This window comes from Puntigrus tetrazona, chromosome 3, assembly GCF_018831695.1.
Source record: "Puntigrus tetrazona isolate hp1 chromosome 3, ASM1883169v1, whole genome shotgun sequence".
Taxonomy (NCBI): Eukaryota; Metazoa; Chordata; class Actinopteri; order Cypriniformes; family Cyprinidae; genus Puntigrus; species Puntigrus tetrazona.
The window spans coordinates 13398685-13422296 of NC_056701.1; the positions used below are offsets into that span (position 1 = coordinate 13398685).

The following is a 23612-nucleotide window of genomic DNA, read 5'->3' on the forward strand; positions in this document are numbered from 1 at the left end:
GAACTTCCCTAAGGACTTGTTTGTTGCCATGCGCTGCTATATAAGTAAGATTTATTTGAAGTCTATTATTATAATTTTTTTTAAATGTTGCATATGTGACTAATGTGAATCCTTAAAATTATATATTTTGCAAAATTGTATTTAAAGGTGATTAAGTCAATGGGTTTTCAGAAAATTAGCAATTAGTAAATTAACAAATCTGCCATTTGCATTAGGTTAATATTTGCGATAAAACAAAAGTATCAACATGTGTTTTCTTCTGTATTGTGTCATACATCTGAGTGTATATGATTTTAATTTAACATAAAAGTGCCAAAAATGCAAATATGCCAATAAATGGTTAAAAATTCATCAATAATCATCATCATTTACTCACTTTCCATTTGTTCAAAACCTGTACGAGTTTCTTTTTGGGCCCACTTTATATTAGCTGGCCTTAATTACTATGTATTTAATTTACCTATAATGTAATTACATCCGTAAATTATTTCTGTACTTCTCTACATTTATAATCACACTGTTAACCCATCCCTTACACCTTAAACCTACCCAGACCACCGATAGCAGCAAAAGTGTTTTGCAATACATTACGAACACAATAAGTACATTGTACTTATTTTTTGATGCAAATACATAGGACACCTAATATAAAGCGTGGCCACCTTTTTTGTCAAACACATAAGAAGATATTGTGACGAAAGCTGGTATCCAAACAGTTGATGGTGAGTAAATGTTGACACAATTTTCACATTTTGAGTTTTAAATTGACTTAAATTGTGAAACAAGGTAGCAAAAGCGCATTTTTAAATATGTCACTAAAATAAATGTAGCATTTAATCAGATTTCCAACACAATTAAACAAAAAAGTTCAATGCCTTTTGTTGAAGTTATTTTGATGTTTAGCCCCAATGTACCCTATTACTCTTATGATCTAACCTTATCTATCATCTGTCAGATTCTGAATTTCAGGAATCATTTACCACCCTGTACTTGATTTGATGGATTTTAGGGGTAGTAATCCCCCTAAAATAAGTGCCATGGCAATACCATGTTTTGTGAATAACACCATAGTATTTTCTGAAGTTCTATGTAATACCATAGGGTACTACCATCTGATGATCCAGGTGAGTTGAAGCACAATAAGCTGATCTGAAGGCTATTATATGGAGATGGATGCGTCTCAAACCACAGCATATGGCTTAATACATATTTACATCAATCCGTTTGCCCAAACGGACAACGCTAGGACAGATGAATACAGGAGGAAATACCTCACCATAGATATAGGGGTCACACGCCAGAAAGCGACAAGAGGCTATTCAGAAAATGAGGTCAAAATGTTCAGCTTAAGTAACATACAAGTGGATATCTTAGACAGAAAGGTGTTTGAGAACTGTAGACGCTGCATTGTAAGAAGACAAATGGGTTAATGCAGGTAGAATGGTACGCATACATACATGTATGGACATGTTGCTACATGTATGTCTGTATGCTGGTGTATATGAGGTATGAGAAGTTCACACAACATATTAACGTATGTACAGAGTGTACGAGTGCACACAGGTAGTTATGTTCACAAAGGAGATTTTTTATGCGTGCAAAGAGAAAGATGAATGCTGAAATGTTACTGTAATCAGAGGAAAATTAGGTTAATCGCCCAAATGTAGGCGTTTGATGTTGCTCATGGGCGTTTCCTCTGTACTTACAACAACAGCTAGCGTTTCCGAAATAGCTTTTGAATGTGTGGGTTTGTTTGTCACGCTTTTAAAACAAGCTCCTTCTGAGGTTGGGAGGTATGTCGGTACGAGAGGTAGGTTGATGCATGCTAGCTTTTTGTCCGTCTGTGGGAGGAATCTGAATGGCAAGTGACTGTAGGGTCGAAAGATGTGGAGGCCGACAACCCAAAACGTATCCTAGACAAATCTGACGGTGCAAAATAAAAGTACATGTCCCGGCTCGGCAATTGCACGAGGACGCAAAAACAAATGCTTCGCGCAAAACGAATTCACGATCAGTTTTCCCTCCCCGAGTTCCCCTGCATCTCTCGGTCACACCTCCTGATCTTCGAAGACCTCTAGGAAGAGCGGGGGGAAGAGTTCTGTGGGACACTCCACTTTCATATGTAGGAAGCGGCTGGCGTGGCAGGCGCCGATCATGCGCAGGTTCGTCACCTTCATCAGCAGCTTGGGCCAGAAGTGCGAGATGTTGTGCTTGCGATGGTTGATGTAGTGCTCGAATGCTAACAAGTACATCTCCTGACACTTCTCGATCTTTTCCACACACGTGAGTCCGGAACGATCTGTGCAATGGGACATCAAACTGATATTAAAGTGACTGTCGAGACGCTATCAGAGGTCATAACAGGAAAGTTAGTTCACCACAAAATTAAAAATCATCATTTACTCCTTCTCATGTGGGTTCAAACACATGTTATATTTCCCATTAAACACAAATGGAAAATTCCTTGTTAGTTATTTTTGTCGTCTGATAACTGACAAGCAGGATCAGTATTTAAAAATGGTTACATTAATGTTTCTTGTACAGTGGTAAGTAATTACTACATTACAGGTTTTGTTTGACAGACTACTGTTATATTAAAAAAATGTTATCATTTCTGTTATGCATCTCAGTTAAGCATGGTTGGATGTTACATAAAAAAGGTTAATAATTAATGAAAATATTGTAAATGAGATATTTGTAATGACATTTCGGTTGTGCTTTTTTGATCCACTAGATGGTGCCATTTAAAAATTTTAAACATAAACGACTACATATACAGGTTTGGGTTTTCGATTTGATCCAAAATTCTGCAAAACATATTGTGAACTGCGACTAAAATTATAGTAATATTTAAAATGTAAGGTATTTAAACTGTAACTAATTTATTAACTTTTTATTGCATCATTGCAATTGCTATTTGTCTATTTTTATACCCATTTATATGTTTGATTAAGTTCAAAAGAATGGCATTTCTTTAAAATAAATATGTGAAATAAATTATATAATATATATATATATATATAAATGTAAGCATTTAAAAATTAACTATGAAAATGATACTAACGAAATTTGTAAGAAACCAACAGAAAGTTACTATTCACTGATAAACCTTTTTTAAATTTTAAGGACGCCATATTTGATCTAAAAGCAAGGTGATCAGTGAACAATAACCTTTCTCCATTTGTTTTCAATGGGAGAAACGGAAAACGTCATACAGGTCAGAAACAACATGAAGGCGAGTAAACGATGACAGGATCTTCACGCGGCTGTAGCGGCGCTCGGTCCATCTCACCTGAGCTCATGAGCAGCACAGCCTGCAGCAGCGCCACCTCCGAGTCATCCAGGTTGAACTGTGACAGGCTCTTGCCCAAATCAAAGATGGCATCAGACACCACTCCTAACCCTCCGTTCTTCAGCTGCTCTCGACTGACAGCCATCTCCCCGCTCAGGGTCAGCGTCTCGCTCTCGGGGTCGTACCTCACCGCTGCGCGCAAGGACATGATCTCCATACAGCAGCCCTTCAGCAGGATGATCTGGTCTTCGCAGGGCAGCTGGACACCAGCGAAAGACAAAGCACAAACGATTCATGTTCAGGGCTCAAAAACAAGGATGAACCACCATTTGACTGCTGTCTTTTAAGACTCCCAGCACAATTAATCTCTCTTCTAACTAGAGGCTTCAATGTCGTTCAGCGTAGCAAGTGAGCAATTAGAGGGGCAAAATTACAAGTGACTCAAAGCACAGCAACAGATAATGTTTTCATAAGGCCGTTACTCAAATGCTGCAGCAAGGCAGCCTCTCTCATTCACACACAGACACAGACATGCAGTTTTGGTTCAGAAAGAACAATGACAGCTGGGGCTGAGCACGTAATTGCTCTTTCACAGCGGCGTCTGACAATCGATGTAATAATGCAGCACGGTCTTGTTTATGAAAATTTCTATTAATGGAATAAGCATCAGCCGCGCAGAGGCTTTTTCAGGCTCGTTCTTGTGCACTATTTGAAAACACAGACACTGACCTCAGAGAACATGGGCAGTTTTTTGGCAAAGTCCACAACTCGTGTGATGGCAGGGGTGATGATCTTGGTGAACTCACTGAAGGCCTCCAGGTCCACTTTGTCATTGTCTGATGTGGGGGCTGGAGACTGCCCGATGTCTTCTGGCTGAAAGTCAAACCAATATTTTGCAAGTGAGATGGTGTATATTTTCTTTGAAAAAAGTAAATAAATTAGTGCTGTCAAATGGTTAATCACTATTAATCCCACTCAAATTCAAGTTTTTATTTACATATTACTGTGTATATTTATTATGTACATATAAATACACACACATAAACAAACACATATATCATGAAACACATATTTATTCTGGATGTGATTAATCGAATTAATCATTTGACAGCACTAAAATAAATTATCATTTTAAAACATTAAACGTTTAGGCTCAGTTATTTTTGTATTCATTCATTTCATTAAGTTAATATTTTATTCAGCAAGGGTGCATTACATTGCATCAAAAGTGACAAAGATAGTAAGAATTTTGCAAATCAAATACAGATTTTTCTTTAAACTTTCTATTCATTAAAAAGCATTGAAAAATTTGCATAATTTCCACAGATTTATCAAGCGGCACAACTGTTTTCATTGATCATTTTAAGAATTTTTTTTTTTTTTTTTTTTTTTTTAATGGCAATATTAGTATTAATAGTATATTAGAATGATTTCTGAAGGATAATGCGACACTGAAGACTGAAGTAATGATGCAGAAAAATCATCACACGTTTTTCCATCACAGGAATAAACATTTTTAAATATTAAAATAGAAAGGTTATACATTAAAATAAAATTACATTAAATAAAATTAAATAGAATAAATTATTGTAAAATTTTTATATTTCACAGTATTACTATTTTTACTGTATTTCCTTGTACTTTGATAATAAAAGACTTAAAAATAAATTAAAAATGACCCCAGATGTTTTGTTTTGATTTTTTGATTTGTTCATACTTTGGTTAGACTGAACTCAAGCAAACTCGGTACGATCCACTACAGCACAAACCAGCCAAACAAACCAAACTCTGATTACAAAATAATCCATCCATCTCTCCTCAAACGGATTTCTCTGATTGGTTGAGGGCCAATCCAGTGCTCTTTGGCCATTGTCCGCTACTCTCAAATCTTGACAGACCACTTTGTGTAACAACACTGGTTGCTAGGCAGCGCGTGTTTTTGACCCCTGATATTCAAACACAAGTGCCATGAAGACGAAGTGACAGAACAGCTGACAGACGGACAAAAGCTGGAGGTCATTCGGGATCTAGCGGAGAACCCAATCACACATGTAGTCACATTAATGCTTTGCATGATCACAGACATGGCCTCTTACTAGGAACTTGCGTTTCTGCTTCCAGTGAGGGCCCTGGGCATTGGTGTGGCGATGAGCCTCCGTCACCATACGGATCAGCTCCCACTCAGAGACGGTGGGCTCAGGCCGAGTGTGCAGTGTTTTTACCATCTCCTCTTTCTTCTTCCGTTCCCGGTTTTCCTCGATCAGCCGTCTCTTGGCCACACGCTTCGAATCATCCAGCACCACTGCCAGGGACATGAAAGCTTGCACAATCACTTATTTAATACTCTGTACTAAACAGGAAAGACGGGGAATGTTATGTAATGTTATTATGTGTAAGGAGATTAACTGTTTTTTTTTCCCAAAGGCTACATTTATATATGTATTTTTTGAGAAACAATGACATTTAAAAGATTTTACAGAGACAGAAATATCACACACACACACACACACACATATATATAAAGTTTTCCAGTTTTTACAATAATATAATATTTGTAAAATAAGGTAACACTGCAACAATTAGAAAAAAACTTTTAGCCTTTTTTTTTCTAAAACATCAAAATAAAATAAAATAGTCACACTTCAGGAACTGTTGTTAAATTTAGGTACTTGGTAGGATTAAGGAAGTAGAATATGATCATGGAAAGTATGTGCTTTATAAGTACTAATAGTTTTTAAAATTAATATTTTTATTACGAAGGCAAAAAAAAAATCCAAACCCACATGGCCCTGTGTGAAAAGGATCCTGTTAAAACATAACTGTGGTTTTTTCACACCTGAGATCAGTTTAACTCTCTCTAGCCACACCCAGGCCTGGTTACTGCCACACTTGTTCGCAAGCAACAAATCACTTCAATAGGACCTGTCTGATAAAGTGAAGTAGACCAAAAGATCCTCAAAAGCTACATATCACGTTGAGATAAAAAAAAAATTCAGGAATAAATGAGAAAGAAAGTAATTGAGTAATTGAGATCTGGAATAGGTTATGGAAAAGCACAATTTTTAATGCTCTGGGACTCCAGCGAACCACAATGAGTGCCATTATCCATAAATGGCGAAGAGTGGTGAACCTTCCCAGGAGTGGCCGGCTGACCAAAATGACCCCAAGAGCGCAGCGACAACTCATCCAAGAGGTCCCAAAAGACCCCACGACATCCAAAGAACTGCAGGCCTTGCTTGCCCCAGTTAAGGTCAGTGTTCAAGACTCCGCCATAAGAAAGAGACCGGGCAAAAATGTCCTGCATGGCAGAGTTCCCAGACGCAAACCGCTGTTAACATTTTGGAAGGTGTGTGTCCCATTACATCTGGCGTAAAAGTAAATTTCAGAAAAAGAACATCATACCAACGATAAAATATGGTGGTGGTAGTGTGATGGTTTGGGGCTGTTTTGCTGCTTCGGGACCTGGAAGACTTGCTGTGATAAATGGGACCATGAATTTTGCTGTCTACCAAAGAAACCTGAAGGACAATATCCAGCCATCTGTTCATGACCTCAAGCTGAAGTAAACTTGGGTCATGCAGCAGGTCAATATTCCAAAACACGCCAGCAAGTCTGGTGGCTGAAGAGAACCAAAATGAAGACTTTGGAGCGGCCTAGTCAAAAGTCCTGACCTGAATCCTATTGAGATGCTGTGGCAGGACCTTAAAGAGGTGGTTCGCTCTTAAACCCTCCAATGTAGCTGAATTACAACAATTCTGCAAAGAGTGTGCCAAGATTCCTCCACAGCACTGTAACGGACTCATTGCAAGCTATCTCAAACGCTTGATTGCAGTTGATTGCTGCTAAGGGTGGCCCAACCAGTTGTTAGGTTTAGGGGGCAAGCACTTTTTCACACAGGGCCATGTGATTCTGTTGTCTCTTTCATTTTTGTTTGTAATTTTAATATTTAAATTTGATTATCTGCAATATTAAAGTTTAACAAACGTAATTTACAGTATGTCTTTATTTAGCCAAGCAAATGTTTGTGTAAACACTCACAGTCCATGGCCATGCCCACCGAGATGCACTTCTTGAAGCGGCACAGCTGGCACTGGTTGCGGGTGATTTTATCAATGATGCAACAGCTGTCATATTTACAGGAATAGGAAGGGTGAAGATTCTTCTGTATTGTCCTTCTGAAGAAACCCTGAGAGAAGAAACAGATTAATGCCTAAGTAAGGACTGATTATGATCATCAAGCGGTTGGAAATCTCACCTTGCAGCCCTCACATGTGATGCAGCGGTAATGGTAGCCAGTGGCCTTGTCCCCGCATACCACACATGGCTCATCTTTCTCCAGGTAGCTGGGAACATACCCTGGAACAGAGATGATCTTCACTAGAAGAGGAGGAGATGGGCTGTTACAGCAGAATGCACTCGCACGCACACACACACACACAAGCCATGCTTTATGGGGACATTTCCTAGACCTTTCCTTTTTTTTACTGTCCAAACTTTCTATTTTGTATCTTCTTACCATAATCCTTCCCTCACACAAAACATCCCTGCATATATATATATATATATATATATATATATATATATATATATATAATTTTTTTTTTTACTATTTTCCTCAGGGGGACCAAAAATGTCCTGACATGTCCTCACGTCATAATGACTGGTATGACCATCCTTGAGGGGACATTTGATGCCCACATTGTAGGTAATACCAAGAACACACACACTACTTTTACAACCCTGAGATACCATTCCAGCAACTGAGCCTGTCATATTGTTAATAACTCCTTTTGTGTTCTGAGAAGTCATAAGTGTTTAGAGAATCACAAGGGTGAGGAGATGATAACAGTATTTTTAGTTTGTTCCAAAAAGGTCTGTGGAATATGTTGGGACTTTCCAATGTTGGACTTTCTGTGGACTCAACTGAACTGTCCAAATGCTGTCTGTTTTAGAAAAATACTCAATTAAATACTTATATATACACAATTTTATATATATTATAAGTGTCATATTTATGTGTATATATATATATATATATATATATATATATATATATATATATATATATACACACAAAATCTGCTCATCTCAAAACACAGAGGGGAATGCAAAATATATTTGCTATAGACTGCAGAGAGAAAGCATCCAAAATCCTTACCGGAGGTGCTCTTCATAGAGCATTGACTATTCTTTCTTTTTCTCTTCACTCCATTCGGCCACCTGTACAAAAAGAGGAGAAGGGAAATAAGTTCACAATAAAATCTGAGATTATTTTACAAAATTAGCATTGCCTGATAGAAACAATCACTATAAGATTGGGGTTGGTATGCTTTTTGATATTTTTGAAAGAAAAAATTATTCTAACCAAGGCTGCATTTATTTCATTATTAGTATTAGAATTAGGAATAACCTATTTTAATTAACATTATAATTAAATATGTTTTAAATGTAATGGAAAATAAATGCTTAATATTTAGTGGGAAACTATGATACAGGAATCTTTGAATAGAATGTTTAAAAAAAGCTGCATTTATTTGAAAAAATAAATCTTTTGTAACATTGTAAATGGCTTTACGGTCACTTTTGATCGATTAAATTCATCCTTGCTAAATACAAGAATGTACTTTGTTAAAAAACTTACTAAGCCCTAACATTTGAAAGGCAGTGTATCATGCATTTCATTATTATTTCCATTGTTTTACAGTACCTATTGTAAGTCCTAACAGTAAAAATGGAAATCATCAAACACAATAATGCCCAACTCTCCACTTGTCCGTCAGCGGTCAGACTAACAGTCCCTCCCTAAACTCACAGCACTGGTTGAGCTACTGTATGTCAGGCTAGTCAGAATGTGCTAACAAACACAAAAACGACAGACAGTGTTAAATCAACCTATGAAGGATATTACGGTCATTTCTGCATATTAAGCGCAGAAGGGGTATTTTAACACCAACGTTAAAACATTTACACGTTTTCTTTCTTCTGTGGAACCGTTTAGTTAGCAACATTCTTCTTTTTTGTTCAAGTCCTTCAGAAAGGTTTGGAGAGAGACGCGAGCGTACAAATAACTGAATGCAATACATGCGGACAGCGTTCTAATGTTAAGCGAACAACCCCTTCAAGTAAACGGCAAAATAGCGCTGACCACACGGTGGCGCTGTTTAAAATAATTTCACACGGCGTTATTCACCTCAGCTGACCGCCGTAATTTGTCTATCAGCTGTGTTGCATCACCAAAAACTAAATAAACAGCAACAGACCAAACCACAGACCGGTTTCACGTATTAAACTCATGTGACTGCCCTCATGGCTCCACGACCGCAATGAAACGCATAAGCAACACTTTCACGGTGTCAAGTTCCTCAGTCGGTAGTAAGCGACGACAGAAGTCTCCGTCTACACGTGGAGGTTATGAACTCGCCGGCGGCGTACATCAAGTGAACCCGACACACCTCCACGAACCAGCGCAGAGTCCAGCTCATGTGAGGCAACGCTCGTGTGCGCGCGCACAGCCCAACAACACACAGTGCACACGCGAGTGTTAAGTTATTTCCTCGCAGCGCTGGACTACAAATGAGCAAAAAGCGACACGTCTACCAAGCCTCCAAAATGCCCGCAAACACTGCAAACAGCCGAACGCAACATATTCTAATGCATTACCACTCACGTGGGATTTGAGTTTCATTAAACGCGCGCGGGCGGGCGCCGCACGCACGCGCGCGAGAGAGATATCCTACCACTGACGATAATGAAATGGCATTTCTCTATTGGATGGCACAGCATTAAGTCTAATCTGACAATCTGCCCGTACATCCACAGACACGACTGAACAAACAGAGGGAATGGGATGGATGGAGAAAGAGAACATTATATTCTAACCTGTTGACATAATGGGGCTGTAAAATGTGCATGATTGCCGTCTCCCTCCTCTCGCAAAGCTGTCAGCAATCTATCTGCGGTAACAGGGACTCTGAGCTGGTAGGATGACACTTCTCTCTCTCTCTCTCTCTCTCCTCTCCACACACTCCTCCTCCTGCCACGGCTCCTGAGCATCAGCCCTGTGAGCCCCACCTCTCCTGCATCACTAACCCTCCGCTCTCATCCTCCTCTTCACTCTCTCGCTTCAAAGGACCCTCTGACATCCGCAGTGTTGTCGTTTTTTTCGTTGTTTTTTTCCTCCCCACATACTTCAGATTTTAATGTTCATTTTTTCAGCATATTAACACACTCATGCGTAAATCATCAACAGAACTGTGTTAGAGCAGAAACTGCATTGCAAATCATCAGTGCATCAATTCAGTGTACAAACAGTACTATACTGAAAGTACTTCTGTTTTTCAGTTTAATACGGTTTTGCAATATTGCAATATATACGCGCGCACACACACATTTTAATTTATTACAAAATAATATAGTACTATAACGTATAAGACATTTTCAATTTATTACATAAAAATAATAACGATAAACTATTAAGGTTAAGTTTAAGGTTGAATTTTTTAAATTGGAAATTCGCCTTAAAATACATCACACTTAAAACAATATTGAATACAAAAAAAACCCCATCTCAATAAAATTATGGTTGTTTGTTTATTATTATTACTATTAGCTTAAATTAAGTGAAACGTTTTAATAACATGAATCTGACAATGTGGAAAAATCTTAAATATTTCTTATTAATTTTATGTCAACACATTTGATTAATGTGTTTCTGTTTTACCTTTTTCTGCAAGCAAATATACTATAAGAGTTCTAACACTTTTTTTTTTTTTTTTTATTGAAAGAGTCTAATGATTTAGACTTTTAAATCAAAAGAAAATGTTTTAATTCCTAGACTTTCTCAGGCTTTTGCACCTCACTGGATTTCTTTTGCCTCATATCTAGTTAGAAAATCAATAAAAAAAAACAAAACATACACACCAATTTTTTATTAATAACAGCTGCTGGGTTTCTTAGAATATGAACAAGTTGAAAAGGAGAGTTTCTATCCTCTTGAATCTCGTGGCTAAACTACACGTGAGCGGATGACACATCAAAGCGAAATCCACGTCAAAGTTCCACTTCCGCCTTTTTAATTCCTGCACATGCTTTCAAGGAGAGAGGCGCTGAGGAGCTGAGGCGCTGAGAGACGAGTGCACACACTCGGAGTGAATAAGCCTTTAAATGCTCACTCACGCGCACTTTCTGCTAATCAAATTACAGAGGCGTAATTAAATGGCGGGTCGAGGCGAGGTAGGGCGCAGGACAAATCTGCCTTTCAGGGAACCATCTGAAACTTTTCTATCTGCATAATAATCCCACAACTGACCCACAGGGCCCTGAAACTGTGTGTGAGAGAGTGTTTGTGTGTGCGCGTGTGTGTGCGGTGGTGCGCATGCAGTAACTCAACGTCTGGGGGAGGGCGCGACCGTGAGCCAGCACATGTGAGAGACACGTGCTTGGACGCTCCAAACACACACACACACACACACTCTGCCTCAATGACACACACTGGTCACAGACAATCCACCGACTGTCGTAATGATTCAGTGTCCTCAATTGTCCCTCGCTACACAGTGGCCCCATCTGGCTTATGTACCTCTCTCTCTCTCTCTCTCTCTCTCTCTCTCTCTGTTTCCTGCACTATAATCTCGCTCTCCATTTGTCTTGTTCCTTATCTAATCGTATCATACAATCATAAAACACTTCACACACCTGGATGAAACATCAAGAACTCTGGATTACAATTCGGTTAGGTGATGTTAAAGACTCTGTGCTTCTTGCGTACGTGTGCTGCAATGACTCCTTACATCAGTTACAATGTTTTAATAATACTCATGTTTGATTTCGTTGTATACTTGAGTGCGATTGATCGGCCAAAGCATTGCGTGGTTAATTATGTTTGTTTAATGACCCTACACTGTATCGTTTACCATTGCGCCCGCTAGACAGACTAGTTTTATGTCTCTCTTATCACTCCCCGGCCTCTTTCATATCACATAATAAAATAATTTCTGGCCTCAAATCAGTATTTCATGGCCGATACATTTTTTATTTGGTAAGCTGTAAGAGTGACAATTAATGAAAACATTAATGAAAAAAAAGATTGATTGCGATGAATCACATTCAAAAAAAAAAAAAAAAAAAAAAAAGTACAACAACAATAATAACAATATTAATGATAATAAATTCTAAAATAATAAAAGATAATGTTTGAATTAATATTTATCATAATATTATTATGTGTCGGAATAACTTTAAGAGCGGAAACTTTGCTATATTAATGAATGTGCAAAAAAATTCACAGATTTGCTATTTATTACTTAAATTTGGTGAATTGTAGTGAGTGCTGTATTTTAGATTATGGACAATCATAATCTTCAGTACTGCAAAGTATACCAAGTGGTTTACAAAACAGCACTTGTTTAAATAAAATTATGTATTATATTAATATTTTTAAATAAATCTTTGTTTTTATAAAGCACCTTTTCAGCGTAGAATAAAAATGACTAAAGTTACTAAATAATCCTTTGAGACAAAACTTCAAAACAAAACTTTTCTTCTGTTATTTCATCAAGCAGATACAGTTATTGTTCATCTCAACATGGTCAAATACCAGCATAACAGATTAGCCAATCAAACTCAAATCTGCATGATTTTCTTTCTTCCGTTAAAACATACGAGAAATATTGGCAACCAAACAGTTTTGGTCACAGTTTCGTTATCGTTATTAAACAAACAAAAAAACATTACCCAAACTATCTCACGCAGGTTTGTGTAGACAAGTGACGATGACAGATTTTTAGTTTTCGACTGAACCGCTGCCACACTGTATAAATGCACACAGGATCACTCACCATGTCTCATCTCCCTCTGGCAGGTTAAGCTCCTGCTCTTGGTGTTCCATTCACCTTGATTCCATCCAGCGTCCAATCACAGGAGACTGAGGCGGACCCGACCTACGCAGGGTGAGTATCAGTCGGCTGCTATAGGGCGGCTCATGGTGACAGACCCCGGCGTGTATTTCTGCCTCTGGATCACTTGCCTTGCACCTGTTTGAAAGAAACACATCATTCGCCTTGAATCAGCACAAAGAGAGTCGAACGGCGCTCCTGTCCTCTCGAGGCCGTTCAGTAAAGCAGCTGTGACTCAGTCTGAACACACGGGGGTGCACATGCGCACCAGATCGTCCCGTCTGAACCCTCGCCCCGGGAGCTCAGGCCAAGCGGCTCTCATCAGAGGGAAAGGCCAGCTGATAAATGCACATCCCTCACGCCCGGGTGTTATTTTTCCATTCTTGCTCTGGAGCCGATACGGCTTCACCGTGCAAGGTCAATAAATCTGCCGTTTCCAAGGCAACCGCTCAGCCTCTATCTAATTATAGGAAAGCTGAACTGGGTTATACCATAATGGCTGACCTCAGTGTTTAATAATTCAGCAGATCATTGCATCTTGGGATTAATTTACTCGTCTTTTTTTTTTTTTTTTTTTTTTTTTTTAAGATGGCAGAAATTTAGTTTGTGAAGGACGTGAACACTTTCTGTTCTTTTCTTCGTCTCTCCCTCACTTTCTCTGCGCTGACATGCATTATCACCTGTGTGTCACACCTTTGGATCTCACTTTCTTAAACGGCCAATAAAAGCACCTGAAACTGAATCAGTGTGATATATAACGTGGTGACTCACATGACGAGATCAGGCACGAAGCACCCTGCTGTATCTCTCTATTGTCTATGTACAATATAGTGCATAGAGATATTGCTTTTTTTACTTTTTTTATCAAATATATATATATATATTTTTAGTTAGTGTTAAATAATTTGCAAATTAAAATGAAGGAATCATGGAATGTACTGTATGATGTGGAATGCCTGGGAATGTGCTACATTTTGGACAAATAAATTTAAAATAAGTCACTTCTCTTAAATAAGGTTGAGATATGAGCAAGTGTCTGGGAATATTAAGCTGCAAAAGGCTATTTGGGAACACTTTACAATAAGGTGTTATATGCTGAAATTAATAAATGCTGTAGTAATATTGTTTATTCTTAGTACGTTTACTAATGTTGCTAGCTAATGTTAACTAGTGAATCTCATTAAAGAAAACAAATGTAAATATGAATCCTGTATATTCTCTAAAGCTCTGAATGAATGGCACAACAAAACTCTTCACTGGAATCCATCAAATTAAAATAAAGGTTAAACTTAAATAAGTTGCCAAAAATATACCACTTGTAAAGCATAATGTGTGTCTCAGTGTAAAACTACTACTACTAATGATACTAAAATTATTATTGAAACTGTACACCTGTTGCGCAGCACTTTGCCAAAAAATATAAAGGGTTTAATTGTGGATTACAAGAAAAATTACATTAATGTCAAATTTATGCTTTATATCATCATTTTCTTTCACACCAGAAAAACAAATAATAAAACATAATTCATAATTCATTGTTAAATCCTTTAATAAATTGCTGTTTTTTATTATTAAACTTTAATTTAACCAATAAAATAGTTGGGGGGGGTGAAAATATGTATATAACAATAATAACAATAAATAGTTTTTGATTAATTTTAAATTATTATTAATCATGGAGACAACAATTGTTGGGCCTGGTACATATATGATGATATATGATTATTTATTTATTTATATATATATTTATTTATTTATATAAATATATATATGTGTGTGTATGGAACATTGTTTCCTCCACAGGATGAAATCTAAATAAATAAAAAACTTTCTATTTTTATCACAATTCAAACAATATTTAATAGTAAGCATGCAATGAAATTTTCATATAAACTTAGATACAAATTTGGAGTTTTTATTATTTTTTTTATCACATTCAGCAATTACACATGTTGTGAAGGAATATCAACCTGAAAAATGCTATAGCTTATTTTATTCAACAAGCTACTGTAGTAGCACTTTTCCCATTCAATAGTCCTGGTCAATAACTTCTATTGTCACTCTAATGGAAAAATCTGATTGTGTGTGTGTGTGTGTGTTTAGACAGGCATCGCAGCAGCCTTGGCCGGAGCTGCATACATAACCTTCCCTCAGGAAATCTATTCTTTAAATCTGATTGATTCAACCATAGAGCCTTGAACACACTATAAAAAAACTGTAGCAGTATTTCAGATGACCACAATGTCCAAATTCAATCAGCGAAATGGGTATTTGTAAAACCAGTAACAAATTAAGCTGACCGAAAGCAGCTTCAATTCTGCTGCTTTCCAAAAGCATTCAAGAACAGACAGAGGACATGCATTTGTATACAGCACATGCACACAGTCCATATGGCTAAAACAGACTTTGGCAGAAGAGGACTCTAGGGATGCCAAGAAAATGACTGGATCTGCAAAACAAAATTGACCTCTCTCAATTCCTCCCTGATGAAGTGGCCCAGTGTTTTTTTTTTTTTTTTTTTTTAATGGGGATATACAGCTAGCAGAGACATTGTGTGTTTAGAATTAAATAACAGAAACCCAAATAAGCGCCTTGAGCGCAGAGTCTGTTTCTTTCACTATGATATTCTGGGTATTAGTCAGGAAATACATGTCTGGGCAGATTGTCTAGCTACAGTAGTTGAAAAGCTAAAACTATGTCACAATGTAAAAAACATTCTATAAAAAAACCCGGCAGCTGTGGTTGCCAGAATTCTACAGTAAAAAACACAATAACAACGTTTTAGGTAAACAACTAGTTTATACTCTCATTTATAGTTTATGCTCATAAGATGTTAATATACCAACCAATCTGTTTTGTACCTTTTGAAATACACTAATATCTGAAATACACTAATATCTGACACAAGTATGATTGACGTCCAGTGTGGGGAGTTTGCGCTTTCTTTCTAAGTATGATAAAAGCATAAAACATGTCAGCTGTAAACACTGTTATTGTGGAATGGTTTCGTTCTTGTGTGGTTACAACTGACTTGTTTAAAACGCTTCAAAAACTATGTGCGGTAAAAAGAAATTTCTAAATGAAACCATTTTGCATCTTTTTACAAAAGCAGATGAAATGAGATCACACTGCTTAAGACATTCTTTGAGACACACCGGCCAACTGAAGCCCGAGTAAATGAGAAAAGTCACTGCCAGAAAGTAGGCCATGGGAAATTCCCAAAGCTGAGCTGTGCATTGTGAATGTGACCAGGGGATATTACAGTAAACAATAAAAAAACAGTACTGTATATGGTGGATGCACTGCGTGACGAAAACCTTGCATGTGATCTGTTGAAAATCAAAAGGCCTCTTGTGTGTAATGTTCTTTAGCTTTTATATTACTTATACCAGGAGATTAAGCGTATACATGACGACAGTCATCTGATTAGCATGCAGCCGTTTTATTATGTTTTAACAGGTCGTTTTAAACAGGCATGATGTGCGACAGACATGATAATCAAAATCAAAGAAGCATTCACTTTTCTCGTAAACACTGCATTGGAAAACGGTGGGCGGGGCTAAACAGGCAGTGACGTAGAAGCGGGCGTTTATCTTATTCTGCAGAGGCAGGGGGGTTCAGCCGCATTATAACATCATAGAGTTGAACATCCTACAACCTGCTGTTTTGGCTGCGACACCTTCAGTATAAGCCCTTTAGACTAACAAGAAAGTTTTGAGTTCTGAAACTCACAGGATGTTTTTATGTCAAAAGATCAAGAGAATTTGGTTTTCTCAGTTCATGACCACAAGTCTCATTATTTTACAGTTTTGCTTCTGAAGTAAATTGGTTTTGTTTCAATTACGTTTGAATATTCTTTACCAGTTATAAAACAAAAATATGATTTCCCCCAGTGCTTATGATTCTAATGTGCCTTACAGATAGGGTAAAACGGCCTTCACCTAAACCATCAAATAAACAACTGCTTGTTACCGTGGTAACTGTCCTCCTATTTGGCCCTTAACAAGGAGTAAAGAACAGAATGTTGTTGTTTCAGCGTGATTATTTCAGGTACTGGCAGCTGAGGTCAAGGAGGTTGAAAACAAATGAAAAAATGTATGCTCTATCCCCTTCATGTGTGTCCCCTTCACGGTCACTATGAGCACTGGAGCACTTGCGTGAGTCAGAGCAGCATGTTACATTCACGAGGAGGCAATGTGACGAAAAGGATGAAGAATCTGATTTATCCCTGACATTGTGATTAATTAAATTGCTAGTGCAGAGCCGAGCTGACAGCTAGCGACTTGCCATCGCATGAATATGCATTCACTGTGAAACACTTCATGGCCTTCAGTCAAGTCATACAAAGAAGCCCGATGGGACCTACTGGATGCTTTGAAATAATTTTTTTAATTGCATAGCAAATGGAAAATGAACTACTTACTGTATAACCATTACGGCTAGTGGACTTCGACAATATACACTGATGGCAAATAATGCATTCCGCAAAATAATAGTGGCATATCTATGACAAAGCTAGAAGATATTTAAGGAGAGGTGCAATGGCTGACCAATCTAAATCCAATCATGTTGCGAATGTAATCATAACCTTTTGAGTATATGATAATAACAGCATCTTGTAATGACCTTTAGCATGGGTCATGGAACTAAGCTGGATATGAATTTAAATTGATCATATCTTTCAAACGTGAGGTCAGTATGGTTTTTTTTTTTTATTAAAAGAAGTTGCTATTTTTTTATTCAGCGAGGATGCTTGAAATGAATCATAAGTGATGGTCAAAGAGATATATAAATTTAATACAATTTCAAATAAATGCATACTAATCAAAGAATCGTATTGTAAATGATAATATCAGCAAAACTAATATTGAGAATAATGCTTCATGAGCAAATAAGAATGACTTTAGAGGATTATACTACCATGAATTGATCAAACTTACGTTGTGAAATAAAAAACATTAACGTTTGCTAAAGGTAAAAAAACTACGGATGCCAATAAAATCAAATATAAAATAGCGAACAATCTTATGCGTCTTTTGAAAGCAGAACGAAAAAAAATTATGTAATTATGTGTTCGATCGTGTAATGTTTTCTACTGAGCCACTACGTTTGAAAAGTCTTGGTTTATTGATGGAACGTGAAAAAAAAGAAACGTCATGATTAAACTGTCACAAACAGTATGGCCTTATTGGCCACTTCCTTAAAGGGTTGCGTAATAAAACTGCAAAGAGCTGCATTAAGCGTCTGTTTCAGAACATGTCAAGTTCAAATAAATATAGAAGCCTCTCAAGTGTTTTCACGATGTGAAGGAACACATCCTTACCTTACCTTGAGCAGTGCCAACTAAACCAAAGCAAATCTGCTATAGAGTTTCTGTTTGTTAACGATGCAAAAGACAAATCTGATTGTTAGTAATCCAATGTTTGAATTTGCGTTAACAACAACCCCTGATCCCCTCTGAATCCACAAAACAAAGGCATTATAGGTCCAGGAGGTCCAAGGCACCAAAAGGCTAAGCATTAGATTTATGTGTTAGCTGGGGCTTAGCAGGACTGTCGATCCTGGGGAAGAAATAGAGAGCATGGGGGAAAAGACCCAAAGAAACATATAAACATAATCTACCAGTAAATTTTAACGCTTAAAACATTCTAGGAAAGTGTATCGATGGGCAAAAGCTGGATTTAGGTCCTCTGGCAATATCCCAAGAGCTCCCGAGAGGTAAAAATACAACAGACCCTGGGTTACACAGTAAACAACAGATTCACAGCCAACGTGTTACTGTAGAGCTCCTACAAACCCAACAAAACAAGGACAATGTAATACATTCAACAGTATAATTAACGATTTAATCAAAGCTTTTTTCCCCAGAAGCAAAAACAATGAGGGGTTTTAAATGACTGAATCTTAATTGCGGTCACAGCGTTAGGCTCGGACAGATCCATTTACAATACATTTAACTAAAAGCAGTTGTACATTGTGACCAACAGCATTATTTAAAGGAGAAATCTTTCTTAATTTCCCATTTTAAACTAAGAAAACGGAGAGCTCTGATGAATACTCAATAATAAATAATAGAAATATCATTTCAGTATATTAGTCAGCACAAACGATTACTGGAGGTGAATGAGTAGCTGAAAATGTCAGAGCTTTATCAGTTTGGCATTTACTATATAATAAAGATTCTTTCTTCTTCAAAAGTTCAAAAGATTTTAATTGAAAGTGGAGATAATCTTGGTGGTGAAAGTTCACATGCTAGCTTGCTCGCTTTGAGTTTTACAGCACTAAAGAGAAAGACACACATTCCAGTAAAAATGTTAATATAATCATTACATGTATATTCCAACACATTTCAAAATATGACATGTTGAAGTATGGGATCCCTGCCAATAAGACATTACTGTGCGTAATTATTTAAAAAACAGTTAGACATACTAAAAATGAAAAACGATATTATCTGCTTAAACATAATATCCAGTCAATTAGATGTTACAGTTTTTAGGTTACCATTTTTTCCCAGTTTATGAACAAAATAACAATTCAGAAGCCTGTTCACATTTTCCATATGTCCACATTTCTGTTAATTAGTGAAAGTCAAGTGCTGCACAGTACACAATGTTCTTACTCTAGAGATACAGTATAGCAAACAAGGTTAAGGGTCAATACAGATCAGTGCACAATTCAGTGTAAATGGATCTATAGGGAGATATCAGTTCTCTGCGGAGACCTTGATGTACACAAACAAACACTGAATTCACTTCAGTTTGAGCAGTGCGCTGAATATCCAAGGTGGAGTTTTCAGTCCTTGTTTCTGTTTTTCAAAGCAGCTTTTCCTATAACGAGTTACTTTTTCTGAGAACTACATCTATAATGCTGTTTTATGCCATATTATATTGTGTATGCATCTCTACCGCCAAAAAAACCTGAAGTGATGCGCGCCGCTAAAATGTCCTCTCGACTCTCAAAATCGAAGGTATTTGAAAGGCCGAGCCATTTTAGTGAAAAGGTTTGATGGTAAAGTTCAAAAGAAATGAACATATCAAAAAGAAGTGATTCACCAATTTAAGTCTCTATATAAACAGTCTCCCAAATCGATGCTCATTCAGTCAGAAACCCTCAGGCTTAGCAAAGGAAAGTTTGAAAGCAGATTTGCCAACACTGCTCTTTACACAAATGATCACTGCTGAGAGACAAGAGACTTGGCAAAGAGAGGAAGAGGTGCATTAAAAAACAAAGCTAATAATTTTCTGTTTAAAATGGAAGGAAATACCATCTGAATAGTATAAGAGTATACTCCGATGCTGGCTATATAAGTATGTTGAAAACGAAAAAGCAAGCAAAAATCCCATACATTTTCTCCAATTTGAGCGATATCCATATCCGTAAAAATTCATAGATTCTCACTGAGAAGATGCTTTACACTTCCTTTTTAATTACAATTGTATTTAATATGCATTATTTATTTATTTGTAAAAACAATTAGTCTTAAAGAATATTTATTTTGCACATTTATATTTTAATCCATTTGATGAATTCTTTCAAATTTCTTATATAAAGTTAGATTGGCTATCGGCCACCCTGCTTTCCAAAATATCAGCATTCGACCATCATTTCTAATAAGTCGCTAGATAAGAATGTTTGGGGTGTGATTATGCAGAGTTTACGTCAAGCATAACAAAACGCTGAGTATCGTCAAATTATGTGTACCACAGACTTTATTTTATTTACTTGTGAACTGGAAAAAACCCATAGGAGACTTTTAAGGAAACCAGCAAAGAATCAGTCGTATTAGTGATTATTAGTGAATTAGTTTGGACATCACGACCACACTACAAAGTGAAAACTGTTTGAAAGTGCCCCATTACAGGTTTGTGAAAATGACCTTTCGTGCAGTGTGTAACACCGCTCTAATGGATTGATAACATCCAATATTAAATCTGAAATCGCAAGGTTTGAAAAAATGAATCGTTGAGCGAACCGTTTGGGAATCATTGAGCAATTAAGGTAAAAATAAATGCATATTATAAGACATTGAAAGTGTCCTTGCATGCATGTGAGCCTGTTGTTGGGGACTCCCAAAACCAAAATATAAACCATTAACCCATAACAGGGGCACTTTAAAATATATTCACCGTGTCCTAAAAAGTCCAGTTTTCAAAAACGCAGTTTCAGTCTGAACGAACAGAACGATGCAGAGAAGACATGCATTTTCAAAATTTATTACGACAGACATTCAACCCAAAAACTGCTAAAAGTGGTACTCGTTTCTTGCGTTACAGCAATTAAATAAACAAACGGCTGATAACTCAATCTACAGGAATTGTGTTACTCCGCTTGAATGAGCACTCTGTGTGTTTCTATATATACGTCCCTGTTTGCCCAAATCACTATCAGCCTAGTTTCTTTCTTTGTCTCTATGGAGCTCAAGGTGTGGCAGCACATAGTTATGTTACCAACTTAACAGACACATGTCACACTATAGCATATATATATACACACATGCTCTCTTTCACATATCCATGCAGACTCGCACAGGATCAACAATCTGCACGAGGTGAAAGAGGGGGCAAACGGAGGCCAGTGAAACGCGATCCTCTTCAATCTTCTGGTTACAGTGCTGTTGCTGTAATGCGAAATGGCTTTTTGGGGAGACGCAGGGGTCACGGTTCGGCCCTGGGGACATTTTTCCTGCACCTGTGCCGCTCTTTACATAAGCTGTCACTCTTTACAGTCGCTGACACTTCATACAGTTATGGCACACAGTACCGCACGTGCATCTAATTTATTGAAGCAAGTCTTTCTGGGAAAAGAGGGGCGCGTGCATTTCTGTCGACCGCTCGCAGAAATTATGAAATCAACTGAATGTATACTGCGCAAGAAAATATGAAGTAAACAAGTAAAATTAGGTCATCTTCTGGCAGGCTTACAGAGCTGTTTGATACTGATATTCTGACACCATCTGTGTGCAATGCAGTCAAGAAATATGATATTTTTCTTTGTACATCAGGCATATGTTCTGATCATGCCTTCCGAGAGGCTTTTCTAGCCAATGGGGGTAAAAGAAAGGAGAACAGTGATTTGAGCCCTCATATGTGACTCGCAGCAAATGACCGATTTATCATGGATTCATGTCATCTTTTAATAGTGAATGTTTAACATTAGTCACACTAATAACACATGGCTCAAATCAGTAATACATAACTTTGGTTTTATTGTACAGGCTTATGATGTGATGTGGGGGAACTGTGAAAATGTCTGGTGAAAATGTATCATGTTTTTGAACGAAGCCTGTTTTTTGTTCACCAGGGCTGCTTTAACTTGTACACAAATACAGAAAAAACAGTAATGTTGGGAAATATTATTAGAATTTAGGATCACCATTTTTTATGTCAATATATTTTTAAATGCAATGTATTATTGTATTGTATTTTCAGCCGCAGACCACAGAAATTCTTATTATCGATGTTTGAAAACACTGCTTAACATTCTTGTGGAATATGAATATTTATTTAGGATAAATAATCTAAAAATGTGTTTAATATCACCTGATGGATTCTATGTGCCCTCGACAAAAACTCATCCACACTTCAGAGGTAACCACGGTCTGCAAGTAGCAGCTTCAACAACCTCGAACCCTGAAAAGGGTGTCAAAATGGCCCCGTTCAGTGGGGCCAGTTTTGTTGCCATCATCCATCACACGATCTGTTCACACTTCTTACATCTGGAAAATGTTTAGGAGCCATTCGTGCCAAAATACTTCACATCACTAAACTGTTTCTTCAAGCAAGCTGCCAGACTAAATCCTGTCTGGATTCCCTAGTTCCTCTTACCTCCAGCGATTTAATATGAAATACAACAGAACGAGACTTTACGCTTACAACAGACTCACATCTAGGGATGTAACCAGACACACAGGCCACTCATGACATACACTCTTAAAGAGACAGCGCTCTTTAAAACATAGTAGGTTGAAAACTCAGCCATAATATGTTTTGTGCCTTTAAATTAATTAGTATATATTTTTTTAAATGACTTAAATCTCAGATATTAACCACAAAAAGCCATGAAATAATTCTGAGCAACCCATATCAACAGCAGACACTTGGGATCATTTTAATGTTCAGTGTTTCATATTAGGTTTTATATTGCAGGCCTGAGAACGGCACTTAGTGTCCCTTTCTCTCTCTCGCTCTTGTTTTTTATTAGTTTCACTTATACAGGGCTCAAGGGAAAGTGAAGTTATTTTTTATATTGGCTCGTCATGCCCACAAGAAAAAAATATTCAAGACTAACCTAAGACTAGACTAGAATAAGTACATTATGTAGCTGCAATATTCGCACACGGCAAATATCAGTAACATGATTATTGAGCAGGCATGAATAAAAACAACTAACGAAGATTAACGTAAAACACCCGATGGGCAAGAAAC

General features: G+C 37.3%; 1 protein-coding gene and 1 long non-coding RNA gene across 6 annotated transcripts; one reads left to right on the forward strand and one right to left on the reverse strand.

Moving 5' to 3' along the window:
* Positions 1-271: 271 nt before the first annotated feature.
* On the reverse strand, positions 272-13264 carry thraa (thyroid hormone receptor alpha a). 5 transcript variants are annotated; one of them, XM_043235106.1, is made up of 8 exons: positions 13129-13264; positions 8451-8512; positions 7548-7648; positions 7331-7478; positions 5389-5594; positions 4022-4165; positions 3293-3551; positions 272-2299 (listed from the first exon to the last, which is right to left on the reverse strand). In XM_043235106.1, the coding sequence occupies exons 1-8, from the start codon at positions 13176-13178 to the stop codon at positions 2049-2051; spliced, it is 1221 nt and encodes a 406-aa protein (XP_043091041.1). In that variant the 5' UTR covers positions 13179-13264; the 3' UTR covers positions 272-2048. The 5 variants fall into 5 exon arrangements, with proteins under 5 accessions (XP_043091041.1, XP_043091039.1, XP_043091042.1 ...); XM_043235104.1 differs by having other exon boundaries at positions 7548-7669; XM_043235107.1 differs by lacking the exon at positions 13129-13264 and adding an exon at positions 10172-10289.
* On the forward strand, positions 9636-13234 carry LOC122341620. The gene is made up of 3 exons (XR_006250477.1): positions 9636-9774; positions 10112-10270; positions 13152-13234. It is a non-coding gene; the product is annotated as an uncharacterized LOC122341620 (long non-coding RNA).
* Positions 13265-23612: the final 10348 nt, after the last annotated feature.

What these genes read in the sequence shown, in the direction of transcription:
- thraa (XM_043235104.1), bottom strand. Translation starts at nt 13,178, where the DNA reads ATGGAACACCAAGAGCAGGAGCTTAACCTGCCAGAGGGAGATGAGACA. An exon ending in CCAGAGGGAGATGAGACATG is followed by an intron (nt 8,513 to 13,128) that starts GTGAGTGATCCT and finishes CTTTTTGTACAG; the next exon opens with GTGGCCGAATGGAGTGAAGA. An exon ending in TGTGCTGCTCATGAGCTCAG is followed by an intron (nt 2,300 to 3,292) that starts GTGAGATGGACC and finishes CCCATTGCACAG; the next exon opens with ATCGTTCCGGACTCACGTGT.